The following is a 20,486-nucleotide window of genomic DNA, read 5'->3' as shown; positions in this document are numbered from 1 at the left end:
TTATTTCACTTTTATAACAACTTTAATGAACTTGTCCGTTCACTGTATTGCATGCATTTTGTTATGACAACATATTTTGTTATAGAAAAAATATGTTGTTGAATATTACAGAGATTATTTCAATACAACCTAGTCAGTATTGTTAAATTATTCATTTTTAAATTGTGTCTAAATCGTGAAAACAGAGATATTTTACTATGTGTAATATTTTTTGTTTGTTTGTTTGTTTTTATATTTCTATTTTCCTTGTCCTCCAGGAGCAACGGTAAGTTGAGGAGCCACGGAGGATGATTGGGGTTTTTTAATAAAATCAAATGATTTTACCGAACACTTGCATGGAGAGAACGCGCAGAACTTTACACAGCCAACTGCACCACAGTCCGTAACATATTAATCGCAGATTAAATTAACTGTTAGTAAAGTAAAACGATTAAATCGTCCCAGGTTAAACTTTGTTGTGTACTCACCACAGCAGTGAAGACACGCTGACAGGACGAAAAGCGCACAGAGCGTGAGAAACATGACTCCTGACTGACAGACAAAGACTGGTGTGCACGACGCCTTTATGACAGTCTTTAAAACCCGAGGACAATAGGGAGGGAATATCTCCGTGCACATGATCCTCACCAAGCCCTAAATGTGTGTGTCCTGGTATTTAATGTATTAAAATCTCTGGACTAAATTGTGGGCTTTATTAACTAATGCCTCTATGAACCGACACACCTTCAATAACAATGTTCTTGATGTGCTGGAAGTTCTATGAAAAACAAATTCCATGCCAAGCATGTATGTTTGTATGTTTTCACTGTGTTCAAATCCTTTTTATGGAAGATTGTGAAGAACAGATGTCTCAGACAATGTTGTTGTTGGGTTTTTTTTTTGTTTTTTTTACAATGGCATCTCTTCAAAAAACAGTGTATTCAAGTTTTTTTCAAGTATTTATTCCAAACTAAAACAATACACTTTCAATTTACTTATAGTTGTATTAGTATAATTAGAATGCTTTGCCAATTTAAAATGCCTATAAGAAGTCTCAGTGTACCCAGCCTATACGTGAAGTTAAACTTTATATCAATATATATGAAAACAGAAGTGTAATGAAGTATTTAAACATTTGTGCCTTATGTTTAGGCATACTTCAGTTGTGGTTCTTGCTTTGATAATGGCCTATTTTAAACATTTTCACACCCCTCTTTTTTTTTAAAATCCTATGTTATAATCCATGCCCCACATAGAATCAAATCAAATCAAATCAAACTTTATTTGTAGAGCACTTTTCATATTAATAAAACAACGCAAAGTGCTGAACAGTAAAAAGCACTCATAAAAACAAAAAAAGAACAAAAACCGCACCATCGATTATTATGCACACACACACACGCACGCACGCACGCACACATAGAGACAGACACAGACAGCCAGCTGCACATACACACACACAAACAGACACTCTCCCATTTTAATTCACACAGAAGGGGAGACATGGCCTGGCACTGAGCATCTTCAGAAACACCACCAGTGGGGCTGCCCACACCGGGACGAAGTCAAAGGTCATTAATAATACTGGGGCCCCGGCGCACGACACCCAACTCCGCCAAACCAAGGGAACTCGCACCCCAAGGTGTGGAGCCCCCCGGGCCAGCCAGGACCAGAGGACTCGAGCACAGGAACCCCAGCAGAGGACCCGAACCAACTCCCGGTGTGGAGGACCCCCCTGAGGAAACACTGGAGTTGAACAGCTAAAAACATAAGAAAATATGATAGAAAGTTAATATAAAATAAGATAAGATAAGATTATAAACTAAAATAAGTAAGAAGTACATAATAAAACTAAAATTACATAAATAAATAAAATGAAATAAAATAAAATTACATAATGATAGAATAAGAGAAATATAAAAGATCAGTTAAAGGCCTGGTTAAAAAGGTGTGTCTTTAACCTCCCTTTAAAAATATCAACAATCTCTGCGGTCCTGAGGTTCTCCAGCAGGCTGTTCCACAGGCGGGGGCCGTAGTGGCGAAAAGCCGCCTCGCCGTGGGTCTTGGTTCTAGCTTTAGGAGCACACAATAAGCCGCTGCCAGAGGACCTCAGGACCCGCGAGGGTCGATACGTAAAAACAGGTCAGCTAGATAAGAAGGCGCAAGGGTATTAAGACATTTAAAAACTCATAAAATAACTTTAAAATCGATCCTGAAGCGGACAGGGAGCCAGTGCAGCGACTGTAAAACCGGTCTAATGTGGGCCCGCCCCCTGGTCCTCGTCAGCACGCGTGCGGCAGAGTTGTATAATAACTGGAGGTTTGAGATATTCTTTTTGGGAAGACCAGAGAGCAAGGCATTGCAGTAGTCTAATCTACAGCAGATAAAAGCATGCATGAGCAACTCTGTACTGGCCTGAGAGAGAAACGGGCGGACTCTGGCTATATTCTTAAGATGATAAAATCCAATCTTAGTTATGTTTTTAATGTGTGGAATAAAATTTAGCTCAGAGTCAAAAATCACACCTGGGTTTTTAACTGATTGTGCTGGTTTAAAATGTTGTAATTTTGGTAAAAGTCTCTCCCTCTGGCCTTCGGGACCGATAACTAAAACCTCAGTCTTGTCCTGGTTGAGCTGCAGGAAATTCACTGCCGTCCATGACTTGATGTCTGAAATACAGTTAAAAAGGGTTTCTATTGGCCCTGAGTCATCAGGAGACACGGCGATGTACAGCTGAGTATTGTCAGCGTAACTATGAAAACTGATGAAAATGTGATGGTCTACTGTATCAAAAGCAGCACTCAGGTCCAGTAGAACCATCACTGTGAGCTTTTTATTATCTAAATTCCACCTGATATCATTTAAAATCTTTAAAAGGGCGTCTCGGTACTGTGGTTCACTCAAAAACCAGACTGTTATCTTTCTAAAATTTTATTAATCATTAAAAAGTAATTGACTTGGTTGAAAACCAGTCTTTCTAAAACTTTACTTAAAGATGGTAAGTTGGATACAGGTCTGTAATTGTTAAGAACATTGGGATCTAAATTGCTCTTCTTCAGAAGGGGCTTCACCACCGCTGTTTTAAAGGCAGTGGGGAAGACACCCATCTGAAGAGAGAAATTCATAATTTTGAAAATCTGTTCCTCGAGGAATCCATAAAGTGATTTAAAAAGTGGTGTGGGGATGGGATCTAAAAGGCAGGTTGTAGATTTTACTTGGGAGAAAACTCGACCAAGAGTCCTCGCATCAACCAGGTCAAAACTGTCCAGTGTTTCCTCAGGCATGGACAAACAGTTCAGCTGTGTTCACTGATAAAACCTGTTGGGGTAAAAGACTAGATCTGATGTCCATGATTTTAGTTCTGAAGTGGTCTGCAAAGTCTTCACAGAGAGCGTCTGTCGGCTCCTTAAAAGCTTTATTCAAATTAGTGCCTGTTGAAATGTTGAAGGTGGAGAAGAGGCACCGGGGGTTGGCTTTATTGTCTGGGCCTGTTTAACTGCATTATTGTAGATTTTGAGTTGTTGACGTAGAATCTGGTGATGCACAGTCAACTTGGATTTCCTCCACCTTCTTTCAGCACTCCTGCAATTTCTTTTCAATTTGTTGATTTTATCATTTTTCCTCCACGGGGGTTTGGGATGGCGTTTGATTGTTTTCGTTAAAAGTGGAGCTACTGAGTCCAGGCTGGACTTCAGTTTACTGTTAAACTCGTCAACGATAAAATCACAGGTGCAGGTAAAGTCAGAGCAGGGGTTCTGTAAGATCTCTATAAAATCTTCAGCCACTTCAGAAGTAAGGTAGCGTCTCCACAGCGTTTTCACCGGGACTTCCTGTATCTTGTAGGTCACCTTTGAGGTGACATAAATAACGACAATAAATCATTCAGCAATATTTCATATGAGGACTGACACAGGAAGTGAAGCACAGATGCAAATAAAGAGTGACAAAATAATTAGTGCTGTCAGTTTTAATCGCATTGATCACAATTAATCGTGATTAATTCATGGAGAGCTGTCAACAATTAACTTTTTTAAAGTTGAGATTAATCACAATGAAGAATCTTATCCTCATAAATCAGTCCCAATGTCAGGAAAAAGATTATTATCCTCTAGTACTTTTCTTTGACCCAATTGGCAGACCTTATGGATTAATCGCGATTAAAACTGACAGCACTAAAAACAATTCATGGTGGTGTTACCACGGGCAACTGTCAATTCCAATCAGCAATAGCAGCAAGACACCAAAAGAGCATCCAGGTAAAGGTATGAAACAATACCGGATGGTCGAGAACAACATGTACTTGAGTAGGAACAGCAATCACAGAATGTACTCTGTCATAACCCTGGATCCAGGCCGAGTGTTTATAGAACAGTTTAAATGGGCGAAAAAACATCTCGGCTGCTTCAAAGTACTGGTCCACATACAGACGCACAAATGGGCGGGAATTTAGGCAATGTGAATTCTCCAGATTCTCTCAGATTACCAGAACTCTCTCATTATTCAGGTCATGAAGAAACTCGATCAATCATAGATGCATGACAAAGAGTTTCAGGTGACCTTAATTAAAACACATTTGTTTTACTTCATCTTGCACAAGTCCTTATTTTTCTTTATGTTCATGTGTGATGTTTAGAACTCAAACAACATGTAGTCATGGAGCTTGAGTGTCTTTTTCACCCTTGTTATATTCATATCTTCATTATATGAACAGAGCTGCCAGTACTAGTAAGGGAGTTACAAGAAATTATCAGCAAAGCCACCTATTTCCTCTCCAGGTCATCATCCACGCACACAATGTCCTGACTGGAGTCTGATGACATGGTAACTACCTCACCTAGAAAGGCATGTCAGGATCTGTGTGCTTAAATGTTGATTGTGAGAGTTAATGTCTCATGATAATGAGCAGCAAAACTCTCAAAAGAGTTTAATGTGTCAAAGTCTTAAAAGTGCCCAAACGCTAATGGTGCCAGATCAGGAACATAAACATGTGTGTGTGGTCAATAGTAGTCAGTAACAGTCAGAGGTGGGAGATTGGAGCCTGATCAAGTCATCTCCATGCCATGTTTTTGCCCTCACCATGTACCACAGACAAGCTGAGGAGCAGGGCTGATTAGATTCACCTGGTGTGATAGATGGTCAGAGCAAAAACATGGCATGGAGATGACTTGATCAGGCTCCAATCTCCCACCTCTGGTAACAGTAAATGCGATAGTGATATTGACCCATAAGTGAAGAAATTTGTCACATGTTGGCTTCATGAATTGCTCCTGGAAAGGACATCCAATTTGGTTATCGTCAGCTGTGTTTACATGGTCACTTTTTTGTTGATCAGATTAAATTAATTCGGATCAGATTACATTAGATTAGAAGATCAGATTAGTCCGTTTACATGCACACTAATCAAAATACTTGGAATATTGTGCCAGCTTATATGTACCAAGATGTGACCAGATAAATTTCAAAGGATTAATCCCATAATGCTTTGCACTATGATGTTGGCGGTATGAGACATATCCACAGAATCCCACATACAGCTTTATCAGCATGGCCTGTCCCACTGGATAGCTGTGGTGGAGGTCGGATGTGCTCCTGAGTATAGTGTATATTATAGTGTAAAGTGTATATTATCTATTGTGGGTGAATGGGGAGGTGTTTTGCTTGGGGTTGTCGTTCATTTATTTGTTGGTATGGCCGTGCATATATTGTGTTGATAAAACCCTGGAGAATGTATGCAGTTGTATAGAATGTTTGGATTTGTGTAAGAATCAGTTGTATATTATTTTGTGAAACTAAAAAGAAGTGTTGGTTTTTTGCTTTATTCTTTCTTGGAGTTTTCATGGTGTTCATGGGTTTCATTGTAATTCTTCCTTGTGAAGGAATAAAGAAACATCTGTTGAAACTCTTTGCTCATCGATGGCGTCTGGGAAATTCCAAGGGGGCCGCCATAGTGAAAACTCGTCTCTACACCAGCCCTGCCATCCTTGTCTGCAGCTTTGAGGTACAAGTACAGATGGCAAAGAGACTCTGGACGCCAAGAAAAGAAGAGGATGATAAAAGGACCATTACACATACATGCAAACTTACGGCATAACTGAAAGAATTTTGAAGCTCATGTCCAGAGTTTCCGTTCGTTTCCAATGTATGCATCATTTTTTAACAGAGCTTTAACAGTCTGGTTCGATAATATCTATAATATAATATTAGCATAAAGCAATATAAAAATTTATTTATGAACCCCGCCTTCGTCTCATAGACCCCTGAGTTATCCGAAAAAGCGCCGGTCACCTTAAGCCAATAGATTTCGAGCTTCCGCTTTGTCATGCTGTCAATCAACGTGTGCGCGCAGCCAGAGAGACTTCACGCTTACCTCGGATATATCCACTGTCTGCTGAACATCCACCATAAACAGCTTAACATGTAGGATGCTTGCGGACTCGGAGGCACTCATTTTCATTCCATGGGTAATGCGCGTGCACAACTAAAGCGGCGTCACTTGGTTGCTCAGAAAGCAGAGGGAGGGCGGAACCTCGAGAAGTTGGATTAAAAAAACAACTCTCGTTCTTTCAAAACTCCGGACACGAGCTTTAATATCAACAATATTGTGAGGTCAACAAAATTCGTGAGACATCAGGTCCCAAACATTTCTCAAATTGTTGAATATTAAGAAAAACTGGTACGTGTGTCTGTGAAGGAATCATTGATAAGATGTCTGTTTATGAAAAGCATAGTGCTCCGTGGAAGGATATACCGCCGCACAGCGGCTGAGTCTGCGGCTTCTTCTGCTGTGCTCCGGTATATCCTTCCGCGGAGCACTGCGCATGCGCAGGCCTGTGTGGATCAAAACGTTATTTTAACGGATTGAAAAGAAAACACGTCTTTTAAAATGTTTTATAACCATTCGGATTAACTTCACGTGCTAATACGTCGTCCCATGGACCACTGGAAGGAGTATTGTGTCCACTTTCGTCAGTCCAGCTCTGTTTCCTCTTCACCTCCAGCAGCTGAGCTAAGCTAACTACGATGCTAACAGCTGGGAGCCAGCCACTGGATGCAGAGAAACAATAAAGGTATGTATGATCTTGTCTTACTATAAAAATGATAGGGATAGGGCGTGGGTCCAAAATCTTCCGAGTATTCCTTTCAGGTTGTTTGTTTCACATTATCTGTGCAGCGGCCACAACTGCAATTCAGCTCTTTCCTCTGCTGAAGACAGATAGTGTACAGAGGGAAGGAACTCATATATTTTATGTGTGAAGCCGAATGATTTGACACGGATAAAACTGTCATGTCATCAACTGTTTGTTTACTCCAAGCTTCTCCTCTGTTAACACATCATTCCACATGATTAGCACTTCTCTAGCACCCTCTAGTGGCTAGGTGTAATTTGCCACACATTGCAGGAAACGGTACAAAGTGTGTCACATGATGTGAGAGCTACAGCCATAGAGCCCTGATCATTCAAAAGCAGATTTACAGTTTTTTTTCAACTGCTAAAACACAAAAAGCAAAAATTAGGCACAATTTTCACAACCTTTTTTTCTGTCCCCAATCGCTTGACTCAGTTTGTTACTACTTTAGATTTCCTTATCATATTAGAACTCTAACTGTCCTTCTTTACACTTTGATGTCAATTTCACATCACCTTGTGGTCAAAACACAACACACAATTTTTCAGGTTTGCACACACTTCTCACATAAAATCTCAAGGCATCAATCCACAACACACAAATATGCAAATCTCTAAACTTTTGTCCCACTGCTTCAGTCATTGGTGAAGCAACATTGTACAGTGTTCTCTTTTATTCTTTCTGTTGTTTTATTTAAGCCATTGAACACTTAATGTTGCCTCAGGATTACAGTTTTTCACAATTGCTAAAACACATTTCTTGAAACCTCCGTCCATTTTCTCAAAACCTTAAACACAAATCCAAAAATCCACACTACATTCACAAAAACCTCAGACATTTCTGTCAAAATCGAATTATCGCCTCAAAACCAGTTCTCTTGTGATCAAAACCACACTATGCGTTCAGATCTCACACACAGCAAGTAAAAACATGTTCACCTCAGATCGTTCATTCGACACTACATGAAATAACTGAGCCTTTTAGGTGATCTGGGTGAAATTAACATGTCGATAATCTCTGTCTACATGGTTCTCACCATCTTGTGCATCGCAAAGAAAACTATCCTTGTAAATTGGAAATCCAGAAATAATCTGAGTAACAGGCAGTTTAAGAATCTTCTATTAGATCATATCAGCTTGGAGACGATGTCTGTCTGTTCAGAGGACCAAACAGCTGAATCTGGTTCCCTCTGGTCCCCTGTGGGGTGGGGGTGATTCCCTGGATCTCAGGGTGCGTGGCCGGAGCGCTGGGGGGTGTACTGGCCTGGGGTGGGTAGCCGCCCGTGTGGGCTGGTTCTCCCGGGTGGGTCATAGCCCTCCGCCTGGGTGGGGGGTTGGCTCCTGGGCTCTTGGGCCTTGGGCTCTCGGCCCTGCCCGCCCCGGGCGTCCGGCGCCGGGGGTGGACCGGCTCCTGCCGGTCGTGGCTCCGCGGGGCCCGGGCCCCGGGACTGCCGGGGTCCCCGGCCGGGGCTTTCCTCTGCCCCGTTTCTGGACCGGAGCGTGGGCGTCTGCCTGGGGGGGCGGCTTGGATCCGGGCTCTGTGATGTCCGCCGGCTGTCTGGGCTCTGAGGGCCTCTCTGGCCTGCTTCTGGCCTTCTCAGAGGTCAGAGGTCATATATGCATGATCACTATCACCATCACTGTCACCATCATATTCCATGATCACGTTGATCTTTAACCACTCTTCACATACTCGGTTACCTTGTCTTCTTGTGGTGGTTAGACTAATGGTGATCTGTAGCAGACCTCTCTTGATGCACGCCCCGAGTTTACTACTAGTTACGACTAGCTATATTCAAAAAAAAAAAAAAAAAAAAAAAAAGGTTTGTGGTGTCCTTGCATTTCCTTCCTCCCCTACACCTCCTTTTATTTTTGTGGCCTGGTCTGTTCACTAATATGGTTCGGGGAAAAAAAAAAAAAAAAAAAATGTATGTAGGGTTCTGTAATTTTCTGTGTTGGTTGTCGGCTCTGTTTTGGTGTTGTCTAGATTGGGGGTTTGGGATTATTCTAGGTTGCGTGTGGTGCGTCGACAACGCTGTTTTGTATTGTGACTTCGTACATCGGTTGTGCCCCCCCCCGTTCTCCCTCTCTTTATCTTTCTCTTTTTCTGTTCCTGCTCTCTGAGCATTTCCGTCCCGGTCTTGTCCGGCAGCGATGCCGGATGCCAGCTTTAAATAAAGGCAGCAGCAGGAGGAGACTCAGTCTCGCCCTGCTGCTAACATTAAAATCTGTTCGGATAGTAAAAGGCTACAATCATACAATATTGCACGCCCCAGCTGCCGAACAGGACAAGGAAAAAAAAAAAAAAAAAGAATTATCGCCTCAAAACCAGTTCTCTTGTGATCAAAACCACACTCTGCGTTCAGATCTTACACACAGCAAGTAAAAACATGTTCACCTCAGATCGTTCATTAGACACTACATGAAATAACTGAGGACACAGCAAGCAGTCCACACTTTTAAACCTGCTGGGCTATTTTCCCAACCCATTTGCTGGGTAGCCCAAGATTTTGTGCAGGTTGGGTCACTTTTACCCCAAATTAGATGAATTGTGTCGACCCAGCAGAGTGAGTTGATGATTTGAACAAAATCACCATTTTGAACACTCCTGCAACTCCTTCTCCTTCTTGCATCTGGAGACTTCTGGCAACAAACGCAACAGAAAACTGGAGTCCTGTGTTCTCACAGAGGATTATTGCAATGGCTAAGAAGGAAAAGACATATGACCTCCCTCTCCTTGTGCTCATGTGTGGCTGTGGCTGAGTTGGTAGGGTGGTTGTTTAGCAGTTGTAAGGTTGTTAGTTCAAACCTTTTCCTTTACATGTCAATGAACTGCACTGAACCCCAGCTGGCCTCCAGTGGAGGGTTTGACAGCCTTGCATGGCAGAGGGCACATGTTTCTGAATTCTGAGGGTTTACATTTTTACTGTAAAGTAACCTTCCCAGACCCGCTGATAAATCTTGACCCAGCATCAGGGTCAACTCTTCAGCCCAAACAGCTGGGTAGAAATAACCCAGCATTGGCTCGGTCCCTTTTGGGCCCAGCGCTGGGTCAGCAATTCCACTCAATGTGGGTTATTTTTACAGTAACCCAGCAGTTTTCAGAGTGTGTAGTGCACAGAAAATTTTTATTTTATGTATTTGAAATGCATTTAGAAAAAAAACCCCATCTAAGTCAAAGTGATATCTAAATTGTCCGTCATAACAAAAAATAAATACAAAACAAACAAAACAAAAGCACACTACTGCATGGTCACGGTCCTGGAGATTCAGTCTCCAGCATCTTGTCTTTGTGCACACTTGGTCTGATCACATCATTAGAAATATGTGTGTTCAGTTTTGAGTTGTTGTGTGTAAAAGATGACAGTTGTGTTGGAGTTGTGTTCACATTTTGCTGCCAGTGAGTACAATTTTGCAAAAATGTTGTGAAATGTGTTTAGTGACTGAGAATGTGTTTTTGCAAAAAAGAGCAGATCGGTTTTGCAAATTGAGCATAGGACCTGAACAGTGTTTAAGTTATTGCCAAAAGAGTGTTTGATTCGAAAAATGAGTTTAGGCCACTGAGAGTTTGGTTCAGGCAGTGGGGTTTAGTGTTTTAGCAATTGTGAAAAACTGCAATAAAGTATCCATCGTCGTCGTCATCAGACACTATATTCCATAAAGATTAAGTCCCCTCATCCCATCAAAGAAAGACATAACACACATTTCATTTGGGATTCTTTATTTCCTACAAATACATGAGCAATTTCAATGTTTCAATAGCCAACATACGGCGTGCAGTTACGAATGCTGATTACATTCCGCCCAACCAATCAACATAGTGCATGATCACAGAAGACATACTGAGTACACGATCGTTCCCTTCAATGAATCTCATTGATCACTTAAAAAAATAATAATAAAAGGAAAGAAAGTCCAACCTCAGATGATTCAAGTTCAGCAATTGTCAGCTTTAGTCCATCTTCTTCTGAAATAAAATGCCAACGTTAAGAAATAGTGTTACTCTCACACTCTGATTGTGGTCGGAGGGTGGTTTTATCCAGACCTCGTAAGTTACGACCAAAGATCATATACTTTATTCTTTACTTAACAGACTCATCAGCCAGACACACAAAAAAAGCTTATCACAAACATATACAGTCATCAAATTAGTGCAATATCAACATGACTTAGGTGCTGTTTTACAATCACAAGCAAGAAATTCAGACTGATCAAAAAGTGTTTTCATGCTATTGTCTCGGTCTTCAATAATTGTTCCCTTTCATTGGATCCATCCATCCATCTTCAAGTGCTTATCTGGGACCGGGTCACGTCAGCAGCAGTCTAAGCAGAGATGCCCATACTTCCTCATCCCCAGACACTTCCTCCAGCTCTTCCAGGTGGATCCCAAGGCGTTCCCAGGCCAGCCGAGAGACAATCTCTCAGCATGTCCTAGGTCTTCCTCAGGGCCTCCTCCCGCTCCCTTTCATCGGGCGCTAATTGGAAATGAAGGGAGGAGCAGGTAAAACCTTGTTGGCGCTGTAAACTGGGCAGGCTTTAAAATCACAGGGCCAGTCCTTCCATGCATATCGAAGACCAGCAACGGAAGAGCCTTTACACGAAGCGGTGGATATCCGGACAGAGGCTGAATCCCAGCTGAGGATGGGAGCTGGAACCCAGAGGGAATTAAGGCCACATGCAGTCTTCGAACAGCAGATCTTGGAAGACATAACAAGGAAAGAGGTGAAGGAATAAATCTCTTTGAAATATTAACAGCCTGCTTTTCATTCATGTGCCTGGAAAATTCACAGAAACACTTATGTACCTGTAAGTTCATCACAGACATAAATAACAGCCTTACCTCATAGATGTCTTTGGAGGAAGTGACAGAGATTGCTTGATCATAATGAACTACGATGGAATTTGGAAGACGCAGGATTTCTTTGGGGAACGGACCGAGGAAGGGCACGCCTGTTTGATTATAGGCCACTGCCCTGGCCCCCAGCGTCAGCCTGTAGGCGACATCCTGTTTGTCTCGAGGATGGATCCTGAAAGTGAAAACCACACTGCATGTGACTGGTTCATCTTCAAGTCCAAACGAGCATGTCTGGTATTTCTGCTGACCAAACTATTTTCAGTTCCTTTTTATGAATCAATCATCTCTGCTTCAACAAGCAGAGATCAAAACTGTACAATCAACTTTCTGATTGGAAGACGGCCAGGACTGTGACGGGACCGTGAAACAACTGTTCCGTAAAACTAAAAGAAGACATAAGTAACTCAATAATAATGCAGGCCACATCATTGCATGCACAGCAGTCAGTTGTTTCCTTGTTTTGGTTGTCTCTGTTTTCGGTACACAGAAAAAGTCTGTGGATGTCAAAGCGTTGCCACGGTTGCACTGTGTTTTGGCTGCGTATCAGTGACAACCCAGGTGCCAACCTGCACTGGAGAAAAATGAAGCCAATGGGGAAGTGCAGAAAAGCTGTAATTCCAGGGAAATTCCAACAGGGGCGGATGATGTTGGTTTCAAAAAGAGACCAAGTCTGATTGGAACCCATTAAAAAATGCTGAATGATCACAATGCCTCCTCTGGCCATAATAATATTAATAACTGTAACCAGTCTAATAATTTTTCAGTAATTTTTCTTTAGTTTTTCATTAAAAAAGTAGACGAGGTCACACAGTCCAGCAGATACCTCTTCAGCCTCTGAGTGCCCTGTTTTTACACCTTGATCTTGTTTGAACTTTTTTATTTTTGTTAATTTATTTTACCTTTAAATGTGAACAGCAATGGCTTGATTTAAGATTCACTAGGATTTAACTTCGGTGAAAACATTTGATATTTATTTTAATTGAATTTTTTGTGTTTGTTAAAACTTTATTTTAAGATCGTCACTTTCTGTAAGACTCTGCATTTAAGTAATGCTAATAAATGCTGACAAAGTAGTCATAATTTCAAAATTTCTTTCAACTTTTGATGGGTTTTTTTCATAAACACGGTGGGCTTCTCCAGCAGTCCAACCACCAGGCTTAGCAAGTTTTCTGGGGGAAACCCTGGAGGTCACTCACTGGCCACGGCACAGCCCAGATGTGAATAACTCAGGTGTATCATGTGACTCACATGAAGGAACTTAAATGCTTTTCACCTGCTATGAACACGAATGAAACAGATCCTTACGTTCCATAAGGTGATGATTCATCCGGTAAATCTAAAGCCACAGCCATGAAGGTTTTCTTCATTCTTGAGTTCGGTACAAAGCCAGTGTCTGCTGTCTGATGCCAGCGGAGGTTTGGATATTTCTCAGAAGTGGAGTTTTTTGTGTAGGTTGAAAGCTGCACAAGAAAAGAAAAAAATATATATTTAGGACTTGAGCAACACATCAAATGGGAGAATTGACCTCAGTCAAGAGAATACTGTCGATCATACCTGGACAAAGCCAAAGGGGAAGTCTGGATCCGTCTGCCCACACGAGCCCTGGTGAAATGCCATCCTCCAGTCATCGATCATAGCAGGGAAGGAACAGTTGTACTTGTTGGGATGGTAACCTGTATTTGCCTCCCCTATGATTACACACAGCTGTCAGTTACACACTTATCCTGATTTACCCTGATTGATGGTGCGGTTTTCGTTTGTGCTTTTTATTACTGATTTTACTGTTTAGCACTTTGCATTGTTTTTATCATGAATATGAAAAGTGCTCTACAAATAAAGTTTGATTGATTGATTATCTGTTCATAACTGACCCCACAAACCAGTGTTACCTGTGAGTGGGCTCACCTTGGTACCAGATGGCTCCATAGATGGTCATATTGAGCAGTGGATGGATCATTGAGTTCCACAAAATAGAATCGTTTCTTGGACTGTGAAAAATTAAGATGCAGGAAGCAGCGACAGCGTGGTTAGTGTGGAGGTTATTTTACGCTACGGACACTTTTACACCGTTTGACTCTCATGTCGTCCTTTGTCCTTACTTGCTATTCACTCTCGCTAAGTCGCACTGCTGAAGGGCCCTTGAAGACGACCAGGCTTCCACTGGTGTGCCTCCCCAACAGGACTCCACCAGTCCGATGGGGTACTTCAAGACATCGTATAGGTAACGTCCGAAGAGCCAACACACAGCAGAAAACTCAGACATAACACCTGTCAATCAAGCAGCCGGAGAGTTAACAGTGTGGCTTTGGTTTAGGTACAGATGCAGTCTAAACAGGTTTCTGTTGGTTGCAGTTCCATACATACAAGACAAAACTCAGGTAGATAGATAGATAGATAGATAGATAGATAGATAGATAGATAGATAGATAGATAGATAGATAGATAAAAACTTTATTAATCTCCCAAGGGAGAAATTCAGGTGTCCAGCAGCACACAAATCATTCACATGCAAATAATAAATAACAACAGTGCAATAAATAAAAGTGCTCGTAGTGTACTTAGTTTTGCTCAGGCACATCTGTTATACAGCCTGATTGCTGAGGGGATGAACGACCTCTTGAAGCGCTCAGTTCTGCAGCGCAATGACAGGAGCCTGTTACTCCGCTCACTTTTTTGAGCTGCAACTGTGTCGTGCAGTGGACGTTTGGAGTTCCTCAAGATACTCTGCATTAGAGCCCCCGTCCTCCTCTCCAAGACTGCTCCAACAGAGTCCACCTTCCTCCCCATCACGGTCACACACCTCCTGATCAGTCTGTCCAGCCGATTGCTGTCTCTTTTTGTCATGCTGCCACCCCAACAGACAACCCCAAAGAAAACAGCACTTGCAACAACAGACTGGTAGAAAATGTACAGCATGTCACCACACACGTCAAAGGACTTAAATCTCCTCAGGATAAACAGCCTGCTCTGTCCTTTCTTATACAGGGCCCGAGCCTGCTCCGACCAGTCCAGTTTGTGGTCAAGGTGCACACCCAAGTATTTATAGGTGTGAACAACCTCAATACTCTCTCCGTCGATGATGACAGGTTGATGAGAGGGCTTCCTGCCAAAGTCAATGATCATCTCCTTCGTATTAGTGGTGTTTAGAATGAGACCATTGTCCCTGCTCCAGGTGGTGAATCCCACGATGAGCTCCCTGTACTCTTTTTCATCCCTACCCTTCACACATGCCACAATTGCAGTGTCATCTGAATACTTCTGCACATGACACGCAGCAGATCTGTGAGCAAAGTCAGCAGTGTACAGTGTGAAGAGAAAGGGAGATAGTACAGTCCCCTGCGGTGCACCAGTGTTGCTCATCAGGGTCCCAGATACACATCCCCCAAGCTGGACGTATTGTGACCTCAGAGTCAGGTAAACAAGGTGTAAACAAGTTCTTCAGAACAAAAAGATCCTTGTCTTACCAGCTGTGGGCACGGACCAGGGAATCTGCACTTGAATCAGATCAAGCAGTTCAGTCTCACTGACTTTCGTAGCTGCCTGGAAAGGCCTCACATGAGGATACTTGGGCGCAAGAGCCAGCTCTGACGATGCATTAAAAACCTATCAGACAGTGAGATAACAAATAAAGTTTTAAGGGGGGTTTCTTTGTATTTTACTGGCTAGTTTGTCAACTTATACACACACACACACACACACACACACACACACACACACACACACACACACACACACACACACACACATATATAAAACATTTGCTTCACAATACATTCTTCTTGCATGATAAACTCGCGCTCCAGATCATGACCCAAATGACATAAATACTCTGTGAGGGTGTGTGCCGAGTCCAAAGTTGGCAGCACTGGTAAACCAGTAAAACCTGTCACTGTTACATTACTGATAAACACATGACTGTTTCTTTCATAAGTCTGCTGAATATCTTTGAAACAAAAAAAAAAAGGAAAGAAATTTGACATTGCTGCTTACATTTGAGGGCATGAACACAAACTATTTGAAGCGCTGTTATCTGGCATGCTTGATGACACAAAACTTTTGTGTCATCAAGCATGCCAGTTAACACTTTTGTGACAAAAGTATGCTAGTTCTCTGTCTGTCTGTCATTGTAATTCAACTATAAAGCACACATGAAGTCTTCAATTTTGACATAGGACCTTGCACTGAGGTGTTGTAATTCATCTTTGCAACACTAATAATATCCTCAAATCCAATTTTGTCACACTAAACTGTCTACTCATCCATGTTTTCGCATACACACACATTAAATCATGGAAATTTAATTCGGAATAAGTTCGTAGCTGGAAATAGAGCCATACAGACACCAGAATGCTTTCAGAGATTATTCATACCTGAGATGTTTGGAACTGCATGTTACTCTGTCCTCCACACACCCAAATGTCTCCAAACAGCACATCTGTCATATTGACAGTGCTGGTCTCTGAAGACACATCCACCATGTAGGGACCACCAGGTTCAACAGGGTCGAGGGTGACTCGCCAGATGCCTGTAGAGAAGGAATGAATGAAAGCTGTCACCCAAATGCAAGTTGGACATCATAGCAAGGTTACATCTGTTACAATGATAGAAAGAAATGTGTTTTCTGTATCTGCCCTGACAGCAGTAAACATAACAAAACCTCTAAAATAAAAGGACTCTCTGCGCTGCTGTCAGGATTCATTGGTTTGGCTCCTGTTTCCATGCAGATGTCAGGATTTGTGAATGAGTGGCCGTATTTACCTTCTGTCACGGTGACTGGTGAGGTCCTCTGCTGTGTAGGTCCTGACAGGGAGACGGTGACGTGTGCGCCCTCAGGGCCGTATCCCCACAGCACAGCTCGAGCTGGAGACTTCTGCAGCACCATGTGGTCTCCATAGTAGGATGCAAGACGCAGCTGAGCATCTGCATGCACACAGGAAAGAGCAGGGTGACATACTGTATACGGGTCTGCAAAAGTGAGGTCAACAGTATGGCTTGGAGCTATGAGGACGTCAAGAGGCTTCTGCAATGTAAGTACCGTGTAAATCTGCACAACTCCACCCACGTCCCGTGAACATTTCAGTTCTTCTTATAATGAGGACAAATAGTTTCTGACATGCTGATGTGGCACTATGATATAGTTTATTTCATGAAAATAGTTGCCCCCCATTTTATTTCATAGTTAAGGTCACTTTTCTGTTTCTGGACCACTGTTAATGTGTACTCAGGCCTCCTAAGGTAATACTGTACAGGTTTGGCCAGCAGGGGGCACTCGGTATCTTGTGCATCTGTAGCTGGCATAGAAGAAGCCAGTCTGATGCCGCAGTGTCATCGACCAAGGACGAGTGTGCTCCTATTAATGCATTTTTCCTGTTTTGTATAGTTTTGCAGCCTGTTTGAAAAATAAATATGTTTCACGGAGGATAAGTTGGCCCCTTATTTCCAACTGTGTAACACTGATACCAAAGGGCAAAATGTTGAAAATGTGGCATCAAAATCACTAAGCACAGGCACCATCAATGGTCAGAAAAGAAAGAGGGCTTGTTGCACTCCACAGAAAAGAAGATATGTTTCCCCACAAGATCTTGACATGTTTTGGCTATATGTGTGTTTGTGAGGTTAATGTTGTCAGTTATGCACACAGACACATCTCTGCTGTGTGAAAGGGCTTTCAACAATGCAACTCTCAGTGACATGGGTCTCAGCAACATCAACATAACAGACTGACTGGAGGTGATCATTAGACAAGATTTTTGTCTTTGAATATTAAACACAATAGCAATAAAAACAGTTAAAATTGCTTGTTTTTCATGCCCTTTTTTAATGTATTGACAGATAAGTTCAGCCTGCCAAGTAAAAAACTGGATGCCTTTTCAATCTGTCTATGAGATGCGACAGAAACATTTTTCTGACTTTGAAAACTATGTGAATTTGATTTTGTTTTCTTCTTTTTTCATCTATGTGCAAGAGTTGATCTTTTAATTAATTTTACTTTGGAATAGTAGGCAAATTCATATTTATAAGCAATCTATTAACTCATTTACTCTGAGAATAAAAGCTGCTTAGTTTTCTCATGTAACTTTTCTGAAAAATCTTCAAAAACCGTCAAATTTTACTTTTATTTCTGACAACAACAAAAAAGAAATTTGGTAATATACAGAATAAGAACATTTGGCAAACTGTGATTTACTGCAATACTATTAATCCCTTTTAGCTTCATTTTGTAATTAGATATCGATGACATTCTATTCATCCAATGACGTTTGGCCTTTTCCATGTCATTGTCAATGACAGAAATGCAGAAAACAGCCAAAACTATGTGTATAGATCAATAGATCTATAAAGCCAAGTGTCATATATTTTCTTATTTCACTTTTATAACAACTTTAATGAACTTGTCCATTCACTGTATTGCATGAATTTTGTTGTGACAACATATTTTGTTGTAGAAAAAATATGTTGTTATTGAATATTTCATAGATTATTTCAATACAACCTCGTCAGTACTGTTACATTATTAATTTTTAAATCGTGTCTAAATCGTGCAAACAGAGATATTTTACCGTGTGTTATGTTTTTTTTTGTTTCTATTTTCCTTGTCCTCCAGGAGCAATGGTAAGTTCAGGAGCCCTGGAGGATGATTGGGGTTTTTTTTTAATAAAATCAAATGATGGAACACTTGCATGGAGAGAACGCGCAGAACTTTACACAGCCAACTGCACCACAGTCCATAACATATTTTATGCTCAGTTTATGCTAATAATAACAATCGTTTATATATATATATATATATATATATATATATATATATATATATATATATATATATATATATATATATATATATATATGTGTGTGTGTGTGTGTGTGTGTGTGTGTGTGTGTGTGTGTGTATCCAAGTATCTTTATTGCTTTCACAAATCATTGAAGGAGTGATAAGATTTTTTTTTTGTTACAGTTTTTCACAATTGCTAAAACACATTTCTTGAAACCTCCACCCATTTTCTCAAAACCTTAAACACAAATCCAAAAATCCACACTGCATTCACAAAAACCACAGACATTTCTGTCAAAATCGAATTATCGCCTCAAAACCAGTTCTCTTGTGATCGAAACCACACTATGCGTTCAGATCTCACACACAGCAGGTAAAAACATGTTCACCTCAGATCGTTCATTAGACACTACATGAAATAACTGAGGACACAGCAAGCAGTCCACACTTGGGTCCTGCTGGGTTATTTTCCCAACCCATTTCCTGGGTAGCCCTAGATTTTGTGCAGATTGGGTCACTTTTACCCCAAATTAGATGAATTGTGTCGACCCAGCAGAGTGAGTTGATGATTTGAACAAAATCACCATTTTGAACACTCCTGCAACTCCTTCTCCTTCTTGCATCTGGAGACTTCTGGCAACAAACACAACAGAAAACTGGAGTCCTGTGTTCTCACAGAAGATTATTGCAATGGCTAAGAAGGAAAAGACATATGACATCCCCCTAGTTATACTCATGTGTGGCTGTGGCTCAGTTGGTAGAGTGGTTGTCTGGCAGTTGTAAGGTTGATAGTTCAAATCTTTTCCTCTACATGTCAATGAACTGCACTGAACCCCAGCTGGCTTCCAGTGGAGGGTTTGACAGCCTTGCATGGCAGAGGGCACGTGTTTCTGAATTCTGAGGGTTTACATTTTTACTGTAAAGTAACCTTCCCAGACCCGCTGATAAATCCTGACCCAGCATCAGGGTCAAATCTTCAGCCCAAACAGCTGGGTAGAAATAACCCAGCATTGGCTCGGTCCCTTTTGGGCCCAGCGCTGGGTCAGCAATTCCACTCAATGTGGGTTATTTTTACAGTAACCCAGCAGTTTTCAGAGTGTGTAGTGCACAGAAAATTTTTATTTTACGTATTTGAAATGCATTTAGAAAAAAAACCCCATCTCAGTCAAAGTGATATCTAAATTGACCGTCATAACAAAAAATAAATATAAAACAAACAAAACAAAAGCAGACTCCTGCATGGTCACGGTCCTGGAGATTCAGTCTCCAGCATCTTGTCTTTGTGCACACTTGGTCTGATCACATCATCAGAAATATGTGTGTTCAGTTTTGAGTTGTTGTGTGTAAAAGATGACAGCTGTGTTGGAGTTGTGTTCACATTTTGCTGCCAGTGATTACAATTTTGCAAAAATGTTGTGAAATGTGTTTAGTGACTGAGAATGTGTCTAAGGTTTTGCAAAAAAGAGCAGATCGGTTTTGAAAATTGAGCATAGGACCTGAACAGTGTTTAAGTTATTGCCAAAAGAGTGTTTGATTCGAAAAATGAGTTCAGGCCACTGAGAGTTTGGTTCAGGCAATGGGGTTTAGTGTTTTAGCAATTGTGAAAAACTGTAATCGCAGATTAAATTACCTTTTAGTAAAGTAAAACGATTAAATCGTCCCAGGTTAAACTTTGTTGTGTACTCACCACAGCAGTGAAGACACGCTGACAGGATGAAAAGCGCACAGAGCGTGAGAAACATGACTCCTGACTG

At 41.4% G+C, this 20,486-nt stretch overlaps 2 protein-coding genes across 4 annotated transcripts in view; both read right to left on the bottom strand.

Annotated features, from left to right (window-relative positions):
• The window catches only part of LOC115400364 (sialate O-acetylesterase-like), a 26,212-nt gene extending 25,629 nt beyond the window's left edge, over positions 1 to 583 (bottom strand). For both annotated transcript variants that reach the window (XR_003932793.1, XM_030108186.1), the window contains exon 1: positions 468 to 583. Coding sequence is in view for 1 of the 2 variants with exons in the window: in XM_030108186.1 (XP_029964046.1) it covers positions 468 to 522 (55 nt within the window). In the remaining variant the exon portion in view is untranslated. The remainder of the gene's footprint in view (positions 1 to 467) is intronic.
• The window catches only part of LOC115400366 (sialate O-acetylesterase-like), a 26,605-nt gene extending 6,119 nt beyond the window's left edge, over positions 1 to 20,486 (bottom strand). The window contains exons 1-10 of one of the 2 annotated variants that reach the window (XR_003932794.1): positions 20,420 to 20,486; positions 16,719 to 16,880; positions 16,331 to 16,485; positions 15,425 to 15,563; positions 14,060 to 14,228; positions 13,866 to 13,948; positions 13,515 to 13,648; positions 13,266 to 13,420; positions 11,946 to 12,132; positions 11,467 to 11,802 (exon numbers count right to left, since the gene is read on the bottom strand). Coding sequence is in view for 1 of the 2 variants with exons in the window: in XM_030108188.1 (XP_029964048.1) it covers positions 11,581 to 11,802; positions 11,946 to 12,132; positions 13,266 to 13,420; positions 13,515 to 13,648; positions 13,866 to 13,948; positions 14,060 to 14,228; positions 15,425 to 15,563; positions 16,331 to 16,485; positions 16,719 to 16,880; positions 20,420 to 20,474 (1,461 nt within the window). In the remaining variant the exon portion in view is untranslated. Of the gene's footprint in view, positions 1 to 10,823; positions 11,803 to 11,945; positions 12,133 to 13,265; positions 13,421 to 13,514; positions 13,649 to 13,865; positions 13,949 to 14,059; positions 14,229 to 15,424; positions 15,564 to 16,330; positions 16,486 to 16,718; positions 16,881 to 20,419 lie in introns of those variants that run through there. The other variant, XM_030108188.1, reaches the window with a different exon arrangement.

Source organism: Salarias fasciatus, chromosome 14 (assembly GCF_902148845.1).
Source record: "Salarias fasciatus chromosome 14, fSalaFa1.1, whole genome shotgun sequence".
Taxonomy (NCBI): Eukaryota; Metazoa; Chordata; class Actinopteri; order Blenniiformes; family Blenniidae; genus Salarias; species Salarias fasciatus.
The sequence above is the reverse complement of the archived record's forward strand: the minus strand, read 5'-3'. Positions and strand labels throughout refer to the sequence as shown.